The 19286-nt window shown below is 30.4% G+C and overlaps 2 protein-coding genes and 1 non-coding gene across 3 annotated transcripts; 2 read left to right on the plus strand and 1 right to left on the minus strand.

The window, feature by feature from the left end:
• The first annotated feature begins 907 nt into the window (after positions 1 to 907).
• LOC100799522 (pollen-specific leucine-rich repeat extensin-like protein 2) lies at positions 908 to 2030 on the plus strand. The gene has a single exon (XM_006577018.4). The coding sequence runs from the start codon at positions 1160 to 1162 to the stop codon at positions 1814 to 1816; it is 657 nt and encodes a 218-aa protein (XP_006577081.1). The 5' UTR covers positions 908 to 1159; the 3' UTR covers positions 1817 to 2030.
• A 3190-nt stretch (positions 2031 to 5220) lies between these two features.
• On the minus strand, positions 5221 to 5318 carry LOC113001304 (small nucleolar RNA Z266). The gene has a single exon (XR_003266623.1). It is a non-coding gene; the product is annotated as a small nucleolar RNA Z266 (small nucleolar RNA).
• Positions 5319 to 12714: 7396 nt separating this feature from the next.
• Positions 12715 to 14955, plus strand: LOC100800056 (NAC domain-containing protein 90). The gene is made up of 3 exons (XM_003520654.5): positions 12715 to 12957; positions 13465 to 13763; positions 14362 to 14955. The coding sequence occupies exons 1-3, from the start codon at positions 12804 to 12806 to the stop codon at positions 14680 to 14682; spliced, it is 774 nt and encodes a 257-aa protein (XP_003520702.1). The 5' UTR covers positions 12715 to 12803; the 3' UTR covers positions 14683 to 14955.
• The last annotated feature ends 4331 nt before the right edge of the window (positions 14956 to 19286 follow it).

Consider the following 19286-nt stretch of genomic DNA (forward strand, 5'->3'; position numbering starts at 1 on the left):
TATTAGAACAAATTTCAAATATATTTAACTAGACTAACGTACAACTCATTCAATAATAGGACAAAAATTACAAACAATTCCTTGAGTATTTTTGTGACTTTTAATACCAACTGAATTATTTTAAATTAACATTTTTAATATCTTTCTTACTTAAATTTCAATAATATTTAACTAGACTAACGTACAACTCATTCAATAATAGGACAAAAATTACAAACAATTCCTTAAGTATTTTTGTGACTTTTATACAAACTAGTATCAATAAATTATTTTAACAAAACTTAATTTTATTGAAAAACAACGTCAAAATCACTTACTCACTCTCTCCCGTTATAATTATTGTTCTAGATTAATAGACAATTTTTTTAATAAATGGATGAACAAAAAAAGTATAATTTTACAAAATTAATTTTATCATAATTAATTCATTTTTAATTTTTATTGCCATATCATTAATATAATAAAAAATATAATTAATATTATATTTGTAAATTATCAATAATTTTATTTTGAAAATGTTAGATTTGAATTGTTAAGAATATTTTTAATAAAAAAAAATTAAGTGAGTTTTTTAAGTTACTTGTTGTGATTCCCACGTTAACATGTCATTATAAAAAAATCATTTACACAATTTTAGTTTAATGATAAGAAATTTTTAAAAACTCACATTTTTTTATTTTTTATTTTCACTTAATTATATTTTAATTATAATATTTTTATGTATAAAATAAATATTATTTTTTATTATTAAGAAATAATTTCTTATAAAAGATATAAATCTTATTTTTAAAAAATTTCTTCTTACCACATAGTTACTCTAATAAAAAAAAAATCCTAAGGAATAGTTTATTTAGTTAAGAAATCCTTAAAAAATATTCCCTTGAAGATGCTTGATTATTTTATGAATGAAAAACTATAGTGAGCGCAATTAAAGTTGTAAGGTGGAACCTTTATTGTTTGTTTGAATGCGTCCCTCGAATTTCAATTCTGATTTTCAGGGTCAATCTACTGAGGACTTCCACGTCAGGGAATAGATATAGAGCTTCCCAATTTCTCATTCTTACCACTCTGCGACCCTCCGCCACATCACAGCTATTCCACTAAATCACTATTCACCATCTCTTCTTTTCTTTCCCTTCACTCCCAACAAAACAAATCAATGGACCCCACACCCTCCTTCCACCGCCGATCCTCCTCCTCCTCCTCCGACCGCCTCCTCGGCCCCTACCCCTTCTCCCCCTCCCCCTCCTCCGCCGCCTCCTCCTCCGCCGAAGAACTCAACGAAGCCGAACTTTTTTGGGCCACCGATTCCTCTGAATCGGAACCCCAACGCCCAACGCCCCCACCAAAATCTCGCCTCCGCAACTTCGATCGCCCCGTGGATTCCGGAATACTCGTCGTGCTGAGGGAAACCGAATCCCGCGGCGGCCTGTTCCGCGGCAAGTCCCCCGTTCCGACCTCTTCGCGGATGACGATTCCGTCGCTTCCGAGGCCGCCGGCGGCGTCGCCGTCCGCCGATTACCTCGCGCAGTCCGCGCCTTCCAGAAAGTTCCAGCAATCGGCGCCCGTCAAGGTCCCGATTCTCCTCTCTGCCAGCGCCTCCAGGCGGAAAAACGCCGACGACTTCGCGCGCGTAGTCGACGACGACGACGATGACGAGGAGATGCTTCCGCCGCACGAAATCGTTGCGAGAGGCTCCGGCGTTTCACCCAAAACCACTTTCTCGGTGTTGGAAGGTGTCGGGAGAACGCTCAAAGGGAGGGATCTCCGTCAGGTTAGAAACGCCGTTTTGCGCCAAACCGGTTTTCTCGATTGATTTAATATAATTTAATTTAATTTACCTTTTTTTTTCTCTTTCTATTTTGAGGTGGGGAAGTTAAATTTTGATAGCTTCTCTGCATCCTGTGATAGCTTCTCTCTATGTAACTTCGCTTTCGGATGATCTTTTTGTTCTCTTTGATTTATAGAATCTGTAAAACGATGTAAGTTGTTGGACCAAACTTGGATAAAGTTCTCTATTTTTTTTTTTTCATTTTCTCTCTCCATTTTTTGCATTAGATTAATGGTTAACGGTTTTGCCTTGGATTAATGCTTTGGATAAAGTCGTGAGACATTTAAATGCCAACTCTTTAATGCCTAAACTCCAATTTCAATGTTGTTCCTGCTTTTTATTTTTACTTTAGTTGCTCTGTTTCTGAATAAATGAAACAATCCCGTGTGGTGATGAATGGAGTGAATGCTATGCCAATCAGATAATTGGTGCATTTCATGTGATTATCAATATTATTAGTAGTTGCTTTGATAGGAGGTGAAGGACAATAATTGTGAGATTGTTGTCCGTATTCGTGTTAACATGTTTGATAATGAATATACATCACGGATTAGATTCTTATTGAGCTTAATAAAGAACCATGATTACTGGTTGTTAACACTTGTTATGTTTGTTATTTTCTGATAGGGAATAGTTCTGATTTGTGGATGACATTCTATTATAGTATACTCCATGATTTGTTTCTCCCTCAGTTTTCAGCTGAATGACGTATCATGTCCTGTAGTATGGGTATGTATGTCTGTCATATAAGTAACTTGGGTTGGGTAAAATGTTGATTTGAGAATACAGTACTGCCATTGGCCCTGTATGTGAAACCTGAAGATTTTGCTGTTCCTCTATTTTGCTTTCTTGAAATTGATATTGATTGCTTGGCCCACCGTAGGCAAAGTTGTGGGCTACTGAATCGATTCATGACCTTGTGAAGTTGCTTGTAGAATTGGTATTATCAGTCGTGAAACATGGACACATCATTTTCCTAATCTAAAATAATTTATTTCTTCATCACCCAACTAAGCAAACTAGACAGAAGTTTCAACCTCAATTAAGCTAAGCACATGTTTCGTGTTGTTCTACTGAAAAAATAGAATCCTCTGTCACAAGATTAGCTTTAATTATACTGTCCCTGTAACGGCTGAATGGGTTAAAGTGGGTCACAACTCACAAGTTGCTCGCAAAAAGGGTGCTTAAATTATTCCAGTTTGTAAAAAGTATTTTTTTAGATAATCTCCGGTCCGTTTCATATTATACGGCCAGGCATAGGGACATATATTAAGAAATGTAATTAATATTTTGAATTTCATTAAAAAAAATATCATGTAATTTATTATACTCTTTATCTTTCTTTTAAGTTACCTAGTAACAACAACTTTGACTAAGGGTGTTCAAATGAAAAAAATAAATTAATGCTTCATTGTTTTGTAAAACGACAATTAATTTAATTTTTTTTTTATTAAAAAAATATCATCATATAAAGTGAAACGGGGATGGAGTATATTGAAACCTTCAACATTTTTTTAATATTAAAAAGACTTAGATGGAGAGTTATTAAATGACAAGTGATATTTAATTAAAAAAAATTGTAATTTTCAATAAATTTTAATAAAGTATTAGAGATTGTTGTTAGCATTAGAAAGAATGTTGTTAATCATCAAATAAAAAAAATGTTGTTATCATTCCTCTATTTATAAATACCTAAAGTAATACAGATATCCTTTTCTAATGAAAATTTGACTTACACTTTAGAAACTATTCCGGTAATGGGAAACTCTAGAACAACTTGATAATTGCTAATGATAAAAACTTTCACTAGTGAGTTCCTTTTGTTTCTGAGATCCAAGGGGAATTTAAACTAATACCATTTGATGGTTATTCAAATTATGGGAAATATCTTGTTATTGTCGATCTTATCTTAGTATCTGTCAAATTTTTATAATACTTAAATAACTTTGAAATTTCTTAAATTATTGGAAAAATATTCTTAACGTAAAACTTATACAAGATTCCTTTTAAAACTTATTAAGGCATTTTATTTACAAAATGAATATAAAATGAGTCCCTGTATTTTAAAAAATATATATTTTTTACTTCCTACACATCATTTTATTTCATGTTCGACCTCACTCTAAGAACTAAAAGGAGTTGAAATGATTAGTATCTTCTCTCTTACCTCTACTATTTCGAGGTTTATCAGTTTGATTTTATTTTTTTAAAATTGCTCTTTGTTGATTGTTATTTTTTCAGCATTTCCTACTATGTTTAACAAAATAATGGTAAAAAGATGAAAACTAAACACATGTTACGTTAGTTAACCTTCTTAGTGTGTAGTGAGGCGCACTTGAGTTCTTTCAGAGGGAAATTTGTAGCTGACTGGTTGATGAAGTTCTTTCATAGACTTAGTCATCCTTTAGTTATTTTCTATCCCCACCGTTGAAGTGAATGCCTCTTGTTTGAGACATCATTGTAAATAACTATAGAATATAAACAAGTATTTTATGTAATAATTAAAGAATTAAAATAAATTTTACATAACGTAAAAATACTTTTATACTTTTTCCGTAATTCTCAGTAAATTCTTGATTTTATTTATTAATTTATAATTGAATTTTAAAGAATACTAATATAACATTTTAAAAAAAATGTTTCAATTTAATATGTTAATTTATTTCCCCTACTAATCATTTAATCGGAAATTTAAATTCAACCTAGGCGACTTCAATTATTGCCACTAGTTATAAATGAAAAACAATTTAATAAAATATAAATGATTAATTTGACAAATATAGAATAAAATTACTTTAAAATAAGCAAACACTGGACTAATCTTTTTTTACGCACTTAATTCTTACAAGTTAGGAGTCTTCGATTATACTATTTTTTAGATTTTTAAAATGAAGATAATTTCAACAAATTAAAACATTAAAAAATAACATTTTAATTTTATGACAACAACTCCACCGATATTTTTGTAATAAATCTTAAGAAATAATATTTTTTTAAAATCTTCCACAAAAACACAACAATTAACGGGTAATTAATCAAGAAAATAGCAAACGGTTTCTGTAAAAAAAAAAAATGATATTAAAAAAAAATTATGTAACATGTCCCCCCCACCCCACAACAAAAAATAAAGTATACAATTTTCTACCCATTCGAAACATCTATTTTTAGGGACAAAAATTACTTTTCCATGCTAACACATATTAAACATTTGCTATTATTTGATAAAATACTAATCTAAAGACAGTCAAAACAACCGGAGACGAGCAATCATGGTAGAAAAAATGAGCTGTAAAGGTACTTCAAGTTCTGATTTTCACAACGATAAGTCCAAGTGAGGAAGCCGTGGTTAATTAACTCTAAGAAATCAGAAACATGACGCTACTTAGGAGTATAGGCAAGTCAGATATATGAATGGATATGACTCAAAATTTTGAATTCAGAAAGGATTTTTCCTTTCATACATCTAATTGAATCATCATTGCATTCTGTTTTCTTATTGAATGCGATGAAAAGATAAAAATAAAAACAAAATAATAAACCCAGCTAAAACTATAAAAAAAAATTGTGCTGTGCAAGTGTTTCCCATCCGACAGAGGCATTGACAAAAATGGCCTAGTCAAAGGAGCTGAAGTCTCATTGGTTGAATCTAAAGAGGGCACATTGGGAAAAACCCTATTTGCCATGTAGAACAACAAAAAGTAGAGATCCAAACTCCAGTGGCTAGAAAGGTGTCAATGACTCGTGATTAGAAGAACAAGGTGGGAGAAAAGAGGACCCAGAAGGAAAACCCTAAAGAGAAACCTCAAGGGGTGTTAATGTAGCGCTGCTATGACTCAAAACGCTTCCATTGTGAAATAGGGGAAGGCGATCTTAAGGGCAGCGCCGACAGATTCAAAAAATTACACGAAACCGAAAAGAGATCTTACAACGTTGTCTGAAACGAGAGAAAGAATAACAGGGAGAAACCCTAGGAACGGATGAGAAGAATATATACTATCGTTGATAATCTGAATGACGTGTTTGCCCTTATTGGGCTTTTTCAACATCACGCCTCGGCTTCCGGGTATGGCCTTTTTAGCTATTTGGGCCGCAACTAGTTTAGGTTTCCAGTTCCGCCAAGGGGGTTGCTTTTTTTTTTTAAAATATTATCAACTTTTGAAGTTTTAAAATATTTTGAAAGTTAGTTTATGGAGTATATTAAATATATTTTTTTAAAATAAATTCATAAATTCCAGAATTTCCGTTTTATCAAAAAAATGATTTCAAAAATTAACTTTTAAAAAGAGATATATTCTATAACATTTTTTTAATAAAAATAGTGAGGGATGTATAGGTTAAAAAGGATTGGAAAAGCCAACCCATAGTTGACGCAGCGATTAATTTTTGGGTCTTGGCCCATAAACTGTGACGGATACCAAAAACAAATAAATAATAATTATATTCCTGTAAAAAAAAATAACAATTTTGAAACAAAAATAATCTACCAAGGATTAAAGCTAAACAATTTTTTTATTATTTTATTGTTTTTCGTCACTACTTTTTTTTTTTTACTGATTTTCGTCACTGCTTATATAATGTTGTAATCTTATTATATTTATATTATATAAAAACTCTTTATGCATTGATAAATATTATTATTCAACATCAAACTGTCACATTGGTTTCAAGTGGTTTTACTATTTTCTTTACTGTGTCAGCGTTTCTGGGGTCCGAGTATTTATATCCTGCAAATTGGGCCTAATTGTATAGAAAAGTTTGGCCCAATAATCTCTCTGGGCTAACTCGAGCTAATACCCTAACACCTATCCACAAACACGCAAGAAAAACCTTAGGAGCTCGTATTTAGGCAAATGAGGGTGTAATTAACAAATGAGATTAAGATGAAATGCAAGCAAAGGAATGATTATAAGTTATGCTCCTAATTAAATTTTAGCTATTAATTTCCCACTCAATAACCAAAATTCATCCCTTGACCACCAAGAGTCAAATCCAGAATGTGGTTAATTGAGTCTAAGCATCGTAAAAGAATAAAAGGTCAGGTTCCTTTCTTCAAAGTTCAAAGACAGAATTGTGGTTCTTGTTTTAGAATTTAGACCACTGAATGGTGTAACTTATTGCCGAAGAAAATAAGCATTTGTCAATCCATTTGAGAGGGACATATATGCGACTACCTTCGCGCCAGTTTCATGTTCGTTCCGAAGAAAATGCATGCATGCTTTCGCTATAACATCAAAGGGTGTGAAAGGTATGAAAATTTTTACTAGCCTATTGACCTACTTGCTCCAATAGTTCATGCTTTCTGTAAATGGTGATCATGAATGAATATTTAATAGTGAAAAAGCGTACTACTTTTATTACGCGATGTTCATATATATATATATATTCCTTCCTTTTTTTTTTTTTGTGGTGGCCTATAGTCCCTCCTTTTATTGTACTATGACTATAATTTATTACGGTATGTTTCTCTTAAAGCTACACCTTTTAATTAATGTGTCTTATACCAACTAACTAACTTAAGAACTTATTCTACAAGCAAAGTCTCCATCGCACACGGCCTTGCTGGAAGAGTTTGATATAGTTTACTCAGTAAAGTGGCCCATCTCTCTCCATCGTGTTGAATATATTAATATTAATTAATGTTTCTGTCACAGATAAGAGGATACTTATAAAAGACACTCTAATGTTTAAGTGAGGGTTGGACTCAGAGCTATTAAAGATATGCAGTGATTATTTAAAAATGAATCAATTCTTTTACACGGGTTTATTTCTTTTTATACTAACCTTGTTGGGCCTGGGTCTATGGGCCTGTCCCATCTCAATTATCAGTTGTGTAATACTCATTTTAATCATGTTTAGATACTTCTAATTGAGTGATTATTCTTAAGTGGGTTTAGCAACGATAATTATGATCAAGTGGTGCTTGTTGCTCGCAAATGTTGAAGATCAACATATGTGAATACATGGTTAAAGGATATATTCCATTTGGGCGTGTCAAGTGTCTTTTTGGTATGAATGTGTACTTTATTCAGTATAATTAATAAATATAAAGGTGATGAGGGAATTGTTTTTATGCAGGAGAAAAATGAATGTGTTTATTTAGATCATCGTTTTCTTTTAATCGGCCAAAAGATCAAATATATTAGATAGGGTACCAGTGGTACCAAAACAGAACCATTACATAGAAAATTAACAAAATCAGATCGCATGCATATGCTATGCATGACCTCCCTCAGTCAACACAAATGCCTACACTCCCACCTATACATATGCTATGAAGACCCAATACCCCAATTGGTTCCACCTGCTAAAGCCCTAACGAGTTGTCTTTCACGATGGACGCACCCGCAAGTGGTGTATGACTCTCGGTTAATTTCTAAACTTGAAAGAAGGTCAAGTATCTTGACTATCTCGACTTAATTTTTCTTTTATTGGCTTGTTCCCACGAATGCACCGCCATTCATGACAAATTGGAAATTACTTCTTGTTGTCAATCAATTCTATTTCTAGGTCGGTTCCTTTTGTACATACTTTGTAGTTGGTCCTTGTGAGAGCTAGTTTGACAAATTAATGGAGTGTTGGTTGGCACGCGTTAGATGAGACGGAGATCCCAGTGATGAAAAAAGGAGAGGAGAGAGAAAATTGTTTTAAAAATTTGATTAAGTTACTAAAATATTCCTAAATTTAGTTACGGAAAATAAAAGGAGTGGTGAGTTTTTTTTTTTAAAAAAATATTTTGGTGTAGATTGTTAATACACTTCAACTTAAAAAAAAGTGTATAAAGATTAGTATTTTTCACTAAACAAAATTTATATATATATACTAACATTATAAGAAAAATTACTTTTATATATTAGAAATTTAAAATAAGATATTAAATTACTAAATTATTCAAATTAGCGAGCGATTTCTCTTAAATAAATAAAAAGTTATACAAAAGTAATCTACGCATAGAATTTCTCTTTTGGAATTTCAATGCTATTCAAAATTGTTGGCATGTTAAGTGAGAACATAACCTGTACATTCCTCTTAATTGACAACGGCAACTATAGCTATGTTTTTTGTCTTGTTTTCACAATTTACTCGACAGTTTATGTGTCACAGAAACACGCATGGCTCCACACAGAATGGTTCAAACGCCAAACGAACAAGGCAATCGACGATTTAGGGACGACATTAGCAAGTCAATTTTTTTAACCTAAATCATCATTAATTTCGTAGACATAATGCTATCGTCCACCACACTAGATGAGAAGGGAAATAGGAGGTTAATAAGAAAAAAACATCAATTTACTCTTCTAAATACGAAGCAGATCAAATGAAAATATCAAAATATAAATCATTAAATCTTATTTAAATTATTAATATTAAAAGCAAAGTGCACAAGATTTCGTTAAGTGTCCGATCATGTGACTGCTGAATAACTTCTAATTTTAATAATTCGTGTATGATTGTATGATCGATCCAAAATTAAATTTCTCACATTCTTAAAATAAAAACTATTTTCACTTAATACAATCTCATATATGAGCATATCAAATGAAAACTCTCTCATGATAAATGAGAAGCATAAATATAAACTATTAGATCTTATTTAAATGCTCAAGATTAAATTAAAAATACAACTTATATGATTTTTTTCAAAAGTCACAATTTTTTGAATGGTCACAAAATATTAAATTTTTATCATTACGTATGATTATTATATGATATAGATTTACTCTCTTATTTTCATATAAAAATGACATTCTCAATTGATATGTCTCCTATATACATAAATTTTTTTTATTAAGTTTTATACATATTTGGGGGCATCTAAAATAAAATATCGCTAAAATATATATTCAGATTCAAATTAATGGCAAATTAAACTAGTAAATTTTTTTTACTATACTCTATAGATTAAAAAAAAAAAGCTTTAAGAATTGAGGTAATCATAATCAAACTCAAATAGCATCTGGGTCTTGAATTCTTTTAATCCCCCGCGCATAGCCCAGCAGCATGCAATACTAGATTTGAATTATTGACAGTAGGAACTTCAGAGACAGATGTGACCTAATTATTCTCTTGCCATGCCGCATATGAGTTTGAAGTTGAACGTCGTGGCTTGCTAGGCCACCTCCGCTTGGCGGTGGTGACGGCGGTGCGGCGGTAGGAGGCTCCATTGAATACGAAGACGAATTGGAACGGAAAATGAACTCTCAGTGGGATTGTGTAGGTTGTTCTTCCATTTTGCAAAATATCTGAGGGTCTCGAGGGAGAGGAAGAAAAGGTTTGGGTAGACACTGGAAATTACAATCACGTAAGGAAGGGGGTGGGGACATTTTGGAAAAACATAAAGACACTAACAATTAAAACAACATGCATGTGTGATGTGTCAGTCACATGCCAATGTCTGTTAACGAAATAAACGCACTATTGGTATAGTCCCTCCAACAGCATCTTCAACAAGACTATTTATACAAATTATTTAATTTTAAGTAACATTGTTTAACTTCTTTTCTATTGGAATAGATAATGATGGATCCAGAATTAGTTTTTTGGAGGACAAAAAATGATCTAATATTCTTTCAAACAAAAAATTATATAAGCTTTATTAAAAATGATAATAAAAAATTAAAAACAATAAAATTTAAATAGATCAACTGGATAAATTAGTATCAATTTATTTTTTCTTTTATCTTTTATAATTATTTACATTCACTTTATTAAAAAAATTATCTTGTGAAATCAAAATCTATTTTTTTATGAGAATAAAAAAAATTATTTAATATATTCAAATAAAAAATTTATTTTGTGGGAACAATTACCCACATTACCTAACATTTAGATCCACTCATAAGAGTAGATGATATGATATTACTTAACAAATTTATACTATAAATAAAATATTTTTTAAATACTATAAGATCTACAAAATTAAATTAGTTACTCATTTTAACAATTTAAATATTTAAATAAATTTTTATATAAAATATTTAAATTTATATAAAATTATAAGACTCACAAAATTATAATAATAAACAATTTATCTTAATACATACATTATAAATGCTCTAAGCAATCAAAATCAATGAATCATACACAAACACTGAATCCATGTAAACGAGACACAAACAATGAAGAGGGTTTAAATATGAGCCATTACTAGGTGGATCACTTAAGCCTTTATATTAATTATCACGTGGTCCATAGTGGAACATTCTTTTAAGCCTTTATATTGATTATCACTTTAATTTTTATAATAAGTAATAAATACAATTAATTTTATATTATTTTATACTAATTAAATTATATATATAGGGAAGGATTCATTAAGAAAATTGTTCACACTAAATAATTTTTGTTACTTGAATATATTGAATAATTTTTTTCTTATAAAGAAATAAGTATTGCTCCCATTAGAAAATTATTTTAAAATATAAATATAAAAAGTTGAAAAATACAAAAAAAAGAAATTAATATTAATTTTATTTTTTAATTTTTATTATTTTCAATTTTTCTAATACATTTTTAATAAAATTTATATCATATTTTATCTGAAAAAATATTAGATTTTATTTTTCTCCTCTAAAAAAATTTATAAATCGGGCAATATATATATATATATATATATATATACTTTGTCCTCCTCTAGATTCGTTCATGTGCTTTGAACTCGACCCCGCAATAACACAAGCGAAAACAAAAGTGACAAAAGTGACAATACAGAAAACCCTTCTTTTAGTTCAGATTTGGCATAGGTTTCAACAAATTATGAACTTTTGTTCAGAACGCTCTATGTTTCTGTGTGCAAAGGAGTAATATCAATCAATATCAAAGAAAAAGAATATTCAAAAAACTAAAATTACTTTAAACTTTAAAGTGCAGGGAGTGACAAGGAAGTGTGTGGGCGACACAGGGAGAGCCGGTGAAGCATGTCGAAGACGAAGCGAGAGTCAGAGTCAAAGTGGAAGCCAATTTGAGGAGGCGGTGACGTTGCTGGCTGAAACTAAGGTTTTGGGAGAGAAGAAGATAGTGGTTGTCAGGGAGGAAAAAAAACCGCCATCGGAGATGGTGCCAACCAACAGTGACCAGAAAGATTCTTGTGGGAGGTTGCGGATTCCGTGTAAACTAACTCACAATAACAAATAAATCCAACGGTTCCAAATTATTGTCCAATGGATCATCTTGACCACCTATCAAGTGATCCACGATAGAATTGATGTTTTTAGTTTTTGTAATTAAGTTTGTTTTTTTTTTATAAAAAAAAAATTGTTCATTTTAAGTTTATGATAGTTTGTACTTCTTATTTTTAATTCTTATAAATTTAAGTTTTTTTAAATTTTGATTTTTGTAAATATAGATAGACTTTCAAAGACTAAGAATGAAAAAGTTAAAATCTTAAAAAGATTAAAATTAAATAAGTAAGACAAATCATTAAGAGTTTATTGGATGAAATCAAATAAAATGAAAGTAAATTAAGATAAAAAAGTTTACATTAAAATAAAGTATAAAAATATCAATTTCACTTTATTTTACTTGTTTATTTTTAAAAAAATCAGCTGCAAACGTACCTATACTATACTAAACCTTAATATAATAACTAAAGTAGAAAAGGGTAGAAAAATAAAAAGAAGAAACAGGAATGCGCCAAGCAACATCTGAATATTCAAAAGCCATGGTACGGACCCAGAAAATAATGACAACTGTGTTAGCGCGTGGAGTGGAAGTTTCCTAGCAAATTAACCAAATGATACTTATGCAATTTCTTGTTTTTCTTCATTTCACTCGGATTGCCATTTGTCTTTTTGCACCTTTGCCTAACTTTCTCAGTCATTGATTCTCCGAAGTCGCTAGCTAGTAGCACTTGATCTCTCTCTCTCTCTCTATATATATATAAATACATCACGAGGTGTAGTTCGTGAGAATTGGTCTTCACCGATAACGAAGAAAATTTTCTCGTTGTTGTTTCGGCACACAAGTGAGATCAAAGATGGGAAATATGCCACCAGGTTATCGCTTCTACCCCACAGAAGAGGAGCTGATTTTGTTCTATCTTCACAATAAGCTTGAAGGAGAAAGGGAAGACATGAATCGAGTTATTCCAGTCGTTGATATATACGACTACAACCCATCTCAACTCCCACGTAAAAATCTTACATATATATTATATTCCCCTCATCTCCCTCTTTCTCTTTTCATTTTTCTATTTTTTTTTTCCTTTCAATCAAAATGGAGATGACTTGAAAGCTATGATTCGAGTTGTTTTATTTAACCAAGCACATTCTATATAATTTAATGTTACTTTTTTTAAAAAAAAATTATTGACCATAATACCGTAAATTAATGTTGTTGATATTATTCTCTGATCAAGATTGGAGAAAAGGATCCATGTACAGTCCTTTTGGCTTCATGAGAATTGCTCATGAGTTTTATATATATATATATATACTAGTTTTGCGCATGCAATTGGCAAGTATATTTGATATTAAACTTGATTCACTGAAACAAGATGCAATTAAGTCTATATATATTGTATACTTACCTTGTAACTTAGCCGAATCGATGAACTTTTCTTTTACGTTCCGGGTCAAATCTGTATATGTTGCTAGTAAAATATTAATATTTATATTTTTTTTTTATTTGGTTTGCAGAAATTTCAGGAGAGGCAAGTATGGGAGACACGGAGCAATGGTTCTTTTTCATTCCGAGGCAAGAGAGTGAAGCCAGAGGAGGAAGACCAAAGCGTCTCACAACTACAGGGTACTGGAAGGCCACAGGGTCTCCTAATCATGTTTATTCTTCGGATAATCACATCATCGGAATTAAAAGGACTATGGTTTTCTATAGTGGAAGAGCTCCAAACGGAACCAAAACCGATTGGAAGATGAATGAGTACAGTGCCATCAAAGGTGAACCATCATCCTCTATTTCCAATAAGGCTGTTCCCACGGTACGTATTATATTTACTGCATGTCTAAGATTTAGGGCTAGCTTGATTATATTTTGTTGGCTACTTAATTTGTTTAATCTTTAAGCTTTATCGTCTCTAGCTACTCTCTTCCTCTAAAAAAAAATAATAAAAAATTCTTCTCTACTCTCTAGGATTCTCGGTCCTCTTCCTTCTTCTGAAATATCAGAATTTGAGCACCCTTCTGAACCAGAAAAAAGAAGAAGAAGAAATTGAGCATTCTTATTTCTTACGAATGCAGCGACACAGATTGACATTTCACTGAATTTTATTAAGTAATAAAATAGTAAAAACCAAAATAATCTGTGCTCGTGATATTTCGTAAGTATTTCGTACATTAAAATTTTTGATCATAGTACTCAATATTGTTCTCAGTGGATAATTAACTTACAAGTTACAATTAATCAACCATTCAGTCAGAACAATTTGGTTTGAATATCAGTGCAATTTTAAATATTTGTTACGTGACAGTGCAGTTCGATCTATATTCATATAATTGTTTACAGATCAATATCACAGTTGCACTTCTTAATATATGACTAACCTTTTGATTGTACTATATACAATGAATTAATTGCAGTTAAGGAAGGAATTCAGTTTATGCCGAGTGTACAAAAAATCAAAGTGTTTGAGGGCATTTGATAGACGACCACCTCCAAGGAGGGACGTAGTTAGCTATTCCGGTGCTCAAAATGTAGAAGAGCAACAAAAGGGTTCAACATTATATGATTATCATCATAAAATAATGGTGAAGAGAAGTACAACGTGTTCACCAGAGACTTCTACTTCCTCCGGAGACCATGACCAGCCCCCTCTTCACGGTGAGGAAACTACTCAAATGGATGTTGACCCTTTTTTGGATTGGGAGAAAGTGGATTTTTTCTTGGGATCAGAACCATGAACAGATCTAATCCAATATATCTGTGCAATATCTATCTATCTATGCATGGCTTGCTGCTACAACACCGAATAAGTTACACTCATGATCAGTCATCACCGAATAAGCAGAAGCCAGAAGGTTATGTTAATTATTAATTACGTATGTCGCATGCAGAACCTCTACTTTATAAACTTGTTAGATTTCTTGCTAGTTTTGTAAAGATGTGTAGTGGCTCATTTGTCTGATCAACTATCACAAATTAAGTCTTCATCATCTTGTGATGAATCGCACCAATATGATATCTTTGTTTTTTTTTTTCTTTAAAAAAAATGTTAATGTAATGATTAAAAAGACAAGGATATCATGTATAAACTCCAAAGTTCTGTGTGAGATTATTTTTTAACTAGTTAATTGAGTTTTAATTAATCTGAACATAAACTAAACTCTTTTAAAAATGTAATACACTTTTTAATAGATTATTTTGAACACATTCGATAGAAATCTATTAGATATTATATAAAACTGTGGGTCAATTCTCTTATTTAATAACTTTTGTTAATTTTTTTAAATTATTTTAAATATATTTTAACTACTAGCAAAGAATGTGTTTAAAATAATTTCTAATATATTTTAACTAATACTTATCAATTCCAAAATGTTATTTTATGAATTAATCTTCTTATACTTAATTAGATTTCTTTCGAATTAAATTCTTACATAAGTTTTTTCTCTCTTTCCATAAAAAATAAAACAATAAATAAGGGTGTTAATGGAAAAGTAATACTGTCTTGATTTTATAAAATGGTATGCATTTAAATATGATATTTCTTTTCTTTTTTTTTAACTGCAAAATATGATATTTCTAACTATTAGCTTAAGGGTTGAAATAAATTAAAACTCTCAAGGTGATATATAAATTAAAATGAACACTAATTAAGGATATATGATATATGAGTTGTATCTATTTTTAATTCATACGGATTAAAAAAATTAAAATGGATAAAATATCTAATAAGTTGTTTTTTATATGATTTCATACAAAATAAGCATCCATGTTAATTGGAGGGGAAGGAAAGGCATTGACTTAATTATTAATTATATCAGGCACAGACCCGAAGCCTCGCTCTACTCCTTCCACGCTGTAAGTCTTTCAAAAAATATTCTAACTTTTTTTTGAAAAAATGTATTTTATCGAAGCAAATGGATTGACCTCCCTAAAATACGTCATTAATGGTCCTTGGTGCATCTCAAATCCCTAAAACCTAGCTCCACTTGACCACAAATCGAGTTGAACTAGTAGTTTAGTACTATGGGTCTTTAGGTGTAAACTTCTCTAAAAAGTATTTCTAGATGAAAAAAATAAGAAGAAAAAAATGAAATGAACTTTTCTATTAATTAAAATGAGTTTTCCATTAACTAATTTATAAATGTCATCTCATATTTTAAAAAAATTATATTGGTGAGCTTCTAAAAATTAATTATGGAAAATTTATTTTTGTTTATAGAAAAGTTCATCTCATTTTTTTTTATTATTTTCTTAAAAGTATTTCTAAAAAAACTTACCAGAGCAGACCCTATATATTTTCCAACAAACAGAAGTAAGCACCTTAAGGACCACCGAACTTTTAATGCAGTGGGGACATTTATGAATGATGACAATCCATAATATCAACAGCATTGCTAATGTTAAAGATAAATGGATCATCATACAGTTTGGGTGTGGAAGTGTCAAAATAATTGTGGAATACACTATTAAGCTGTTTTGGTAGAGACAGAAAAGGAAATATTGAAGAAGAAATAGGTAGGAAAGAAATTATTGGAGATCGAAAAGAGAAACAAATAAAAAACACGGTGAAAATATGATATTTTTTAAGTTTGCTTGATTTGAAATAAAGAAAAGACAAGAAATTAATATATTAAGAAATCCAAATAATCGATATTATGCAGCACCATATATAATCAATCATAGAACGTTAATTGTATAATTAATTATATGGTCACGTCATAGAAATAATCAGCCTTTTGTGCCTAATCGATTTTTTTTCTCCTTAATTAACCAATTATATGCTTGAGAGCAGATTGCATGATCTTTTGAATTCATATGAGCTCACGCTAATAAGCCATGTCTACTTTCACCATATATTCTACTTACGTGAGAGAGTGAAGCAGCAATTTGCGGTAGAGTTGTGTGAAGTTCACGAGGGTAGACGCATAAGAGCTAATTCTTCGCATTTGATCATGGAAGTTTTTTTGTATGAACCCCACTCAGATTTTCAAATTTTCATCTTTATTTCTTTGATACCAAACGACAAAAATTCGTAGACTCATCTCACTTCTCTTCCCTTTTTTTTTTATATTTTTTTCTTCTTCTAATTTGAACGCGACAAAGCAAAGCCTTAAAGTATCAACGAAATGCAATAGTAATTCAACGGCACATTGAATTTATAGGTTTTTAGAGCTAGCTATCGTCCAAATTGTTTGTTTTTGCTTCAGTACGCACACACGTTAATTAACATATTTGAGATGGTGTATTTAATGAAAAGTAATGTTATGTTTTTTTATACTGCAAAAGTAATGTTTTGTTATCCCACAAATTCTCCTATTGGTCCTTTTATTACTTCATAAAATAAATATTAAATGGGTAAGTAACACATATTCTAATATTTTTGAACGAACACATTTTCTAATATAGTATACTTCCTATAATACATGTTTTATAATTGAGTAAAATTTATTAAAGATATTACTCCATGCATCCCAAAAATGATTGGTGTTCAAATTCAAAGTTTTTTTATTTTTTTACATAGATTAAGAATGACAATAAATTAGTTACTTGTTGAAACAATTTTATTAAAATATCTTTACTTTCCAATAATCTAATACTTGTAATTATTGGATAATTAGTGGTGAAAGTTAAAAAAATTGATAGACATGGTTTAACAATCATTAAACTAGTGTAATTTATTTGAGATAAATTTAGAATAAAAAATTTAATATCTCATTAAAAAATACGTGCAAACGTCAATCAATATTTTTTTAAAAGATATTAAAACATCAGTCGTTTAAAAATGTAGAGGAAGTATTAATAAAAGGAAAAATCACGACACCATACAAATGCGCATGTAATTGGCAGCCAGAAAATAATAAAGAGCAGTGATTCATCAAAACTTCCTAATTTTAAATATCTCACAAATATTTTTTTATTTTCTTTTTTTATCACATTATAAATCTTATTATATCTATATTTTTCTCTTTCTCACTAGGTGTTGGATAACAATATTAACTATATTTAACAAGTTATTTTAATTAATTTTTAAATTTTTTATCAGCTGAAAATAATTATTTTACTATTCAATAAATAAGTTTTTAAAGTAACTTTCAAGATGTTTTAAAACATAAAGTAATATTTTTAAAACGTTAAGTTTGAAATTCTATTTTTTTATATTTTATTTTTAAAATATTTATTTATTTTTCTTATTATCCTTTTAAAATATATTATTTTATATTCTTTTTCACTTTAATAATTAATTTTATCACATATTTATAATTTAATAAGTTAACTTAAAAGTTTCTAATTATTAACTTTAAGGTAATTTTGACGAACAGAAGTGTATCAAATATTTTCCAATAAAAAAAGATGTGTCTCCAGTACACCCCTGCATACAAAATAAAAAAGGAGGATTTAGAATAAAATTTGCAGCTTCCAAGGTTTAATTAATTGTATAGAACGTAATAGTGTACTGTCATGTTGATCCCTACTTGCAGATTTCCGAAACTAGCAGGAAGTCTCATAAAAACTGCAACCATTCATCTATCATAGCCATAAATTTTCAGAGTTGGATAAAGTCGCGCGAAGGACAACATAGATTATGACATTCATACATTAACGCGTTACACTTTGAATATTTGATTCTGATAGCCAAAAAAGAGTACTGCATCATATTCTCGGTAGTTACTACTTACTACTGTCTCTGTAGACAGTGTTGACTGAATCATCTAGTTGACTCTGCATGTCTCTCGTGATCAAGGTCAAGGTCCCACTAGCAATTAGGGTGATGAATCTTTTACCTTCGGAGAATGAACTAAAACATTAACGGGTGAAGTACCGCGTACTGTGAATATAAAATTTGAGAACTAACCGTGTGTTTGTTTGGATGCACGTCACACTGAAGCAAGTATATGTGAAGCTTCTGCATCTTTGGTTTGGGTTGAAATTGACATGGAAAATATCAAAAACATATATATTTTAATCGAAACCAGACACACGCACTAAATCTAAAAATGTGCTTGAATAAAAGTTACGTTCAATGTAATTAGTTTTCATCTCAATGGAAGTATGGAACAAAATACTTGCTTCCCAATTTGATGTATTGGAATGTATGTTTCTCCGCTTGACAAGTTTTAATTGCAATCCGAATACACACTAAATTGTCTTGTTGCGTGTTTAGAAACCCATGAAAAAAAAAAAAAATCACATCTGCAATGAAGAAGCTATAGTGCGTCTCTGATATCCCATATAATTTTTCCCATATATAAGACGTAGTTCCGATTATTTAATTAACCACGTCAAAAATCACAAAAGATGCAAAAGCAAAACTAGATAGATAGCTTTAATTAGGAATAAC

The sequence above is a fragment of the Glycine max genome, chromosome 3, assembly GCF_000004515.6.
Source record: "Glycine max cultivar Williams 82 chromosome 3, Glycine_max_v4.0, whole genome shotgun sequence".
Taxonomy (NCBI): domain Eukaryota; kingdom Viridiplantae; phylum Streptophyta; class Magnoliopsida; order Fabales; family Fabaceae; genus Glycine; species Glycine max.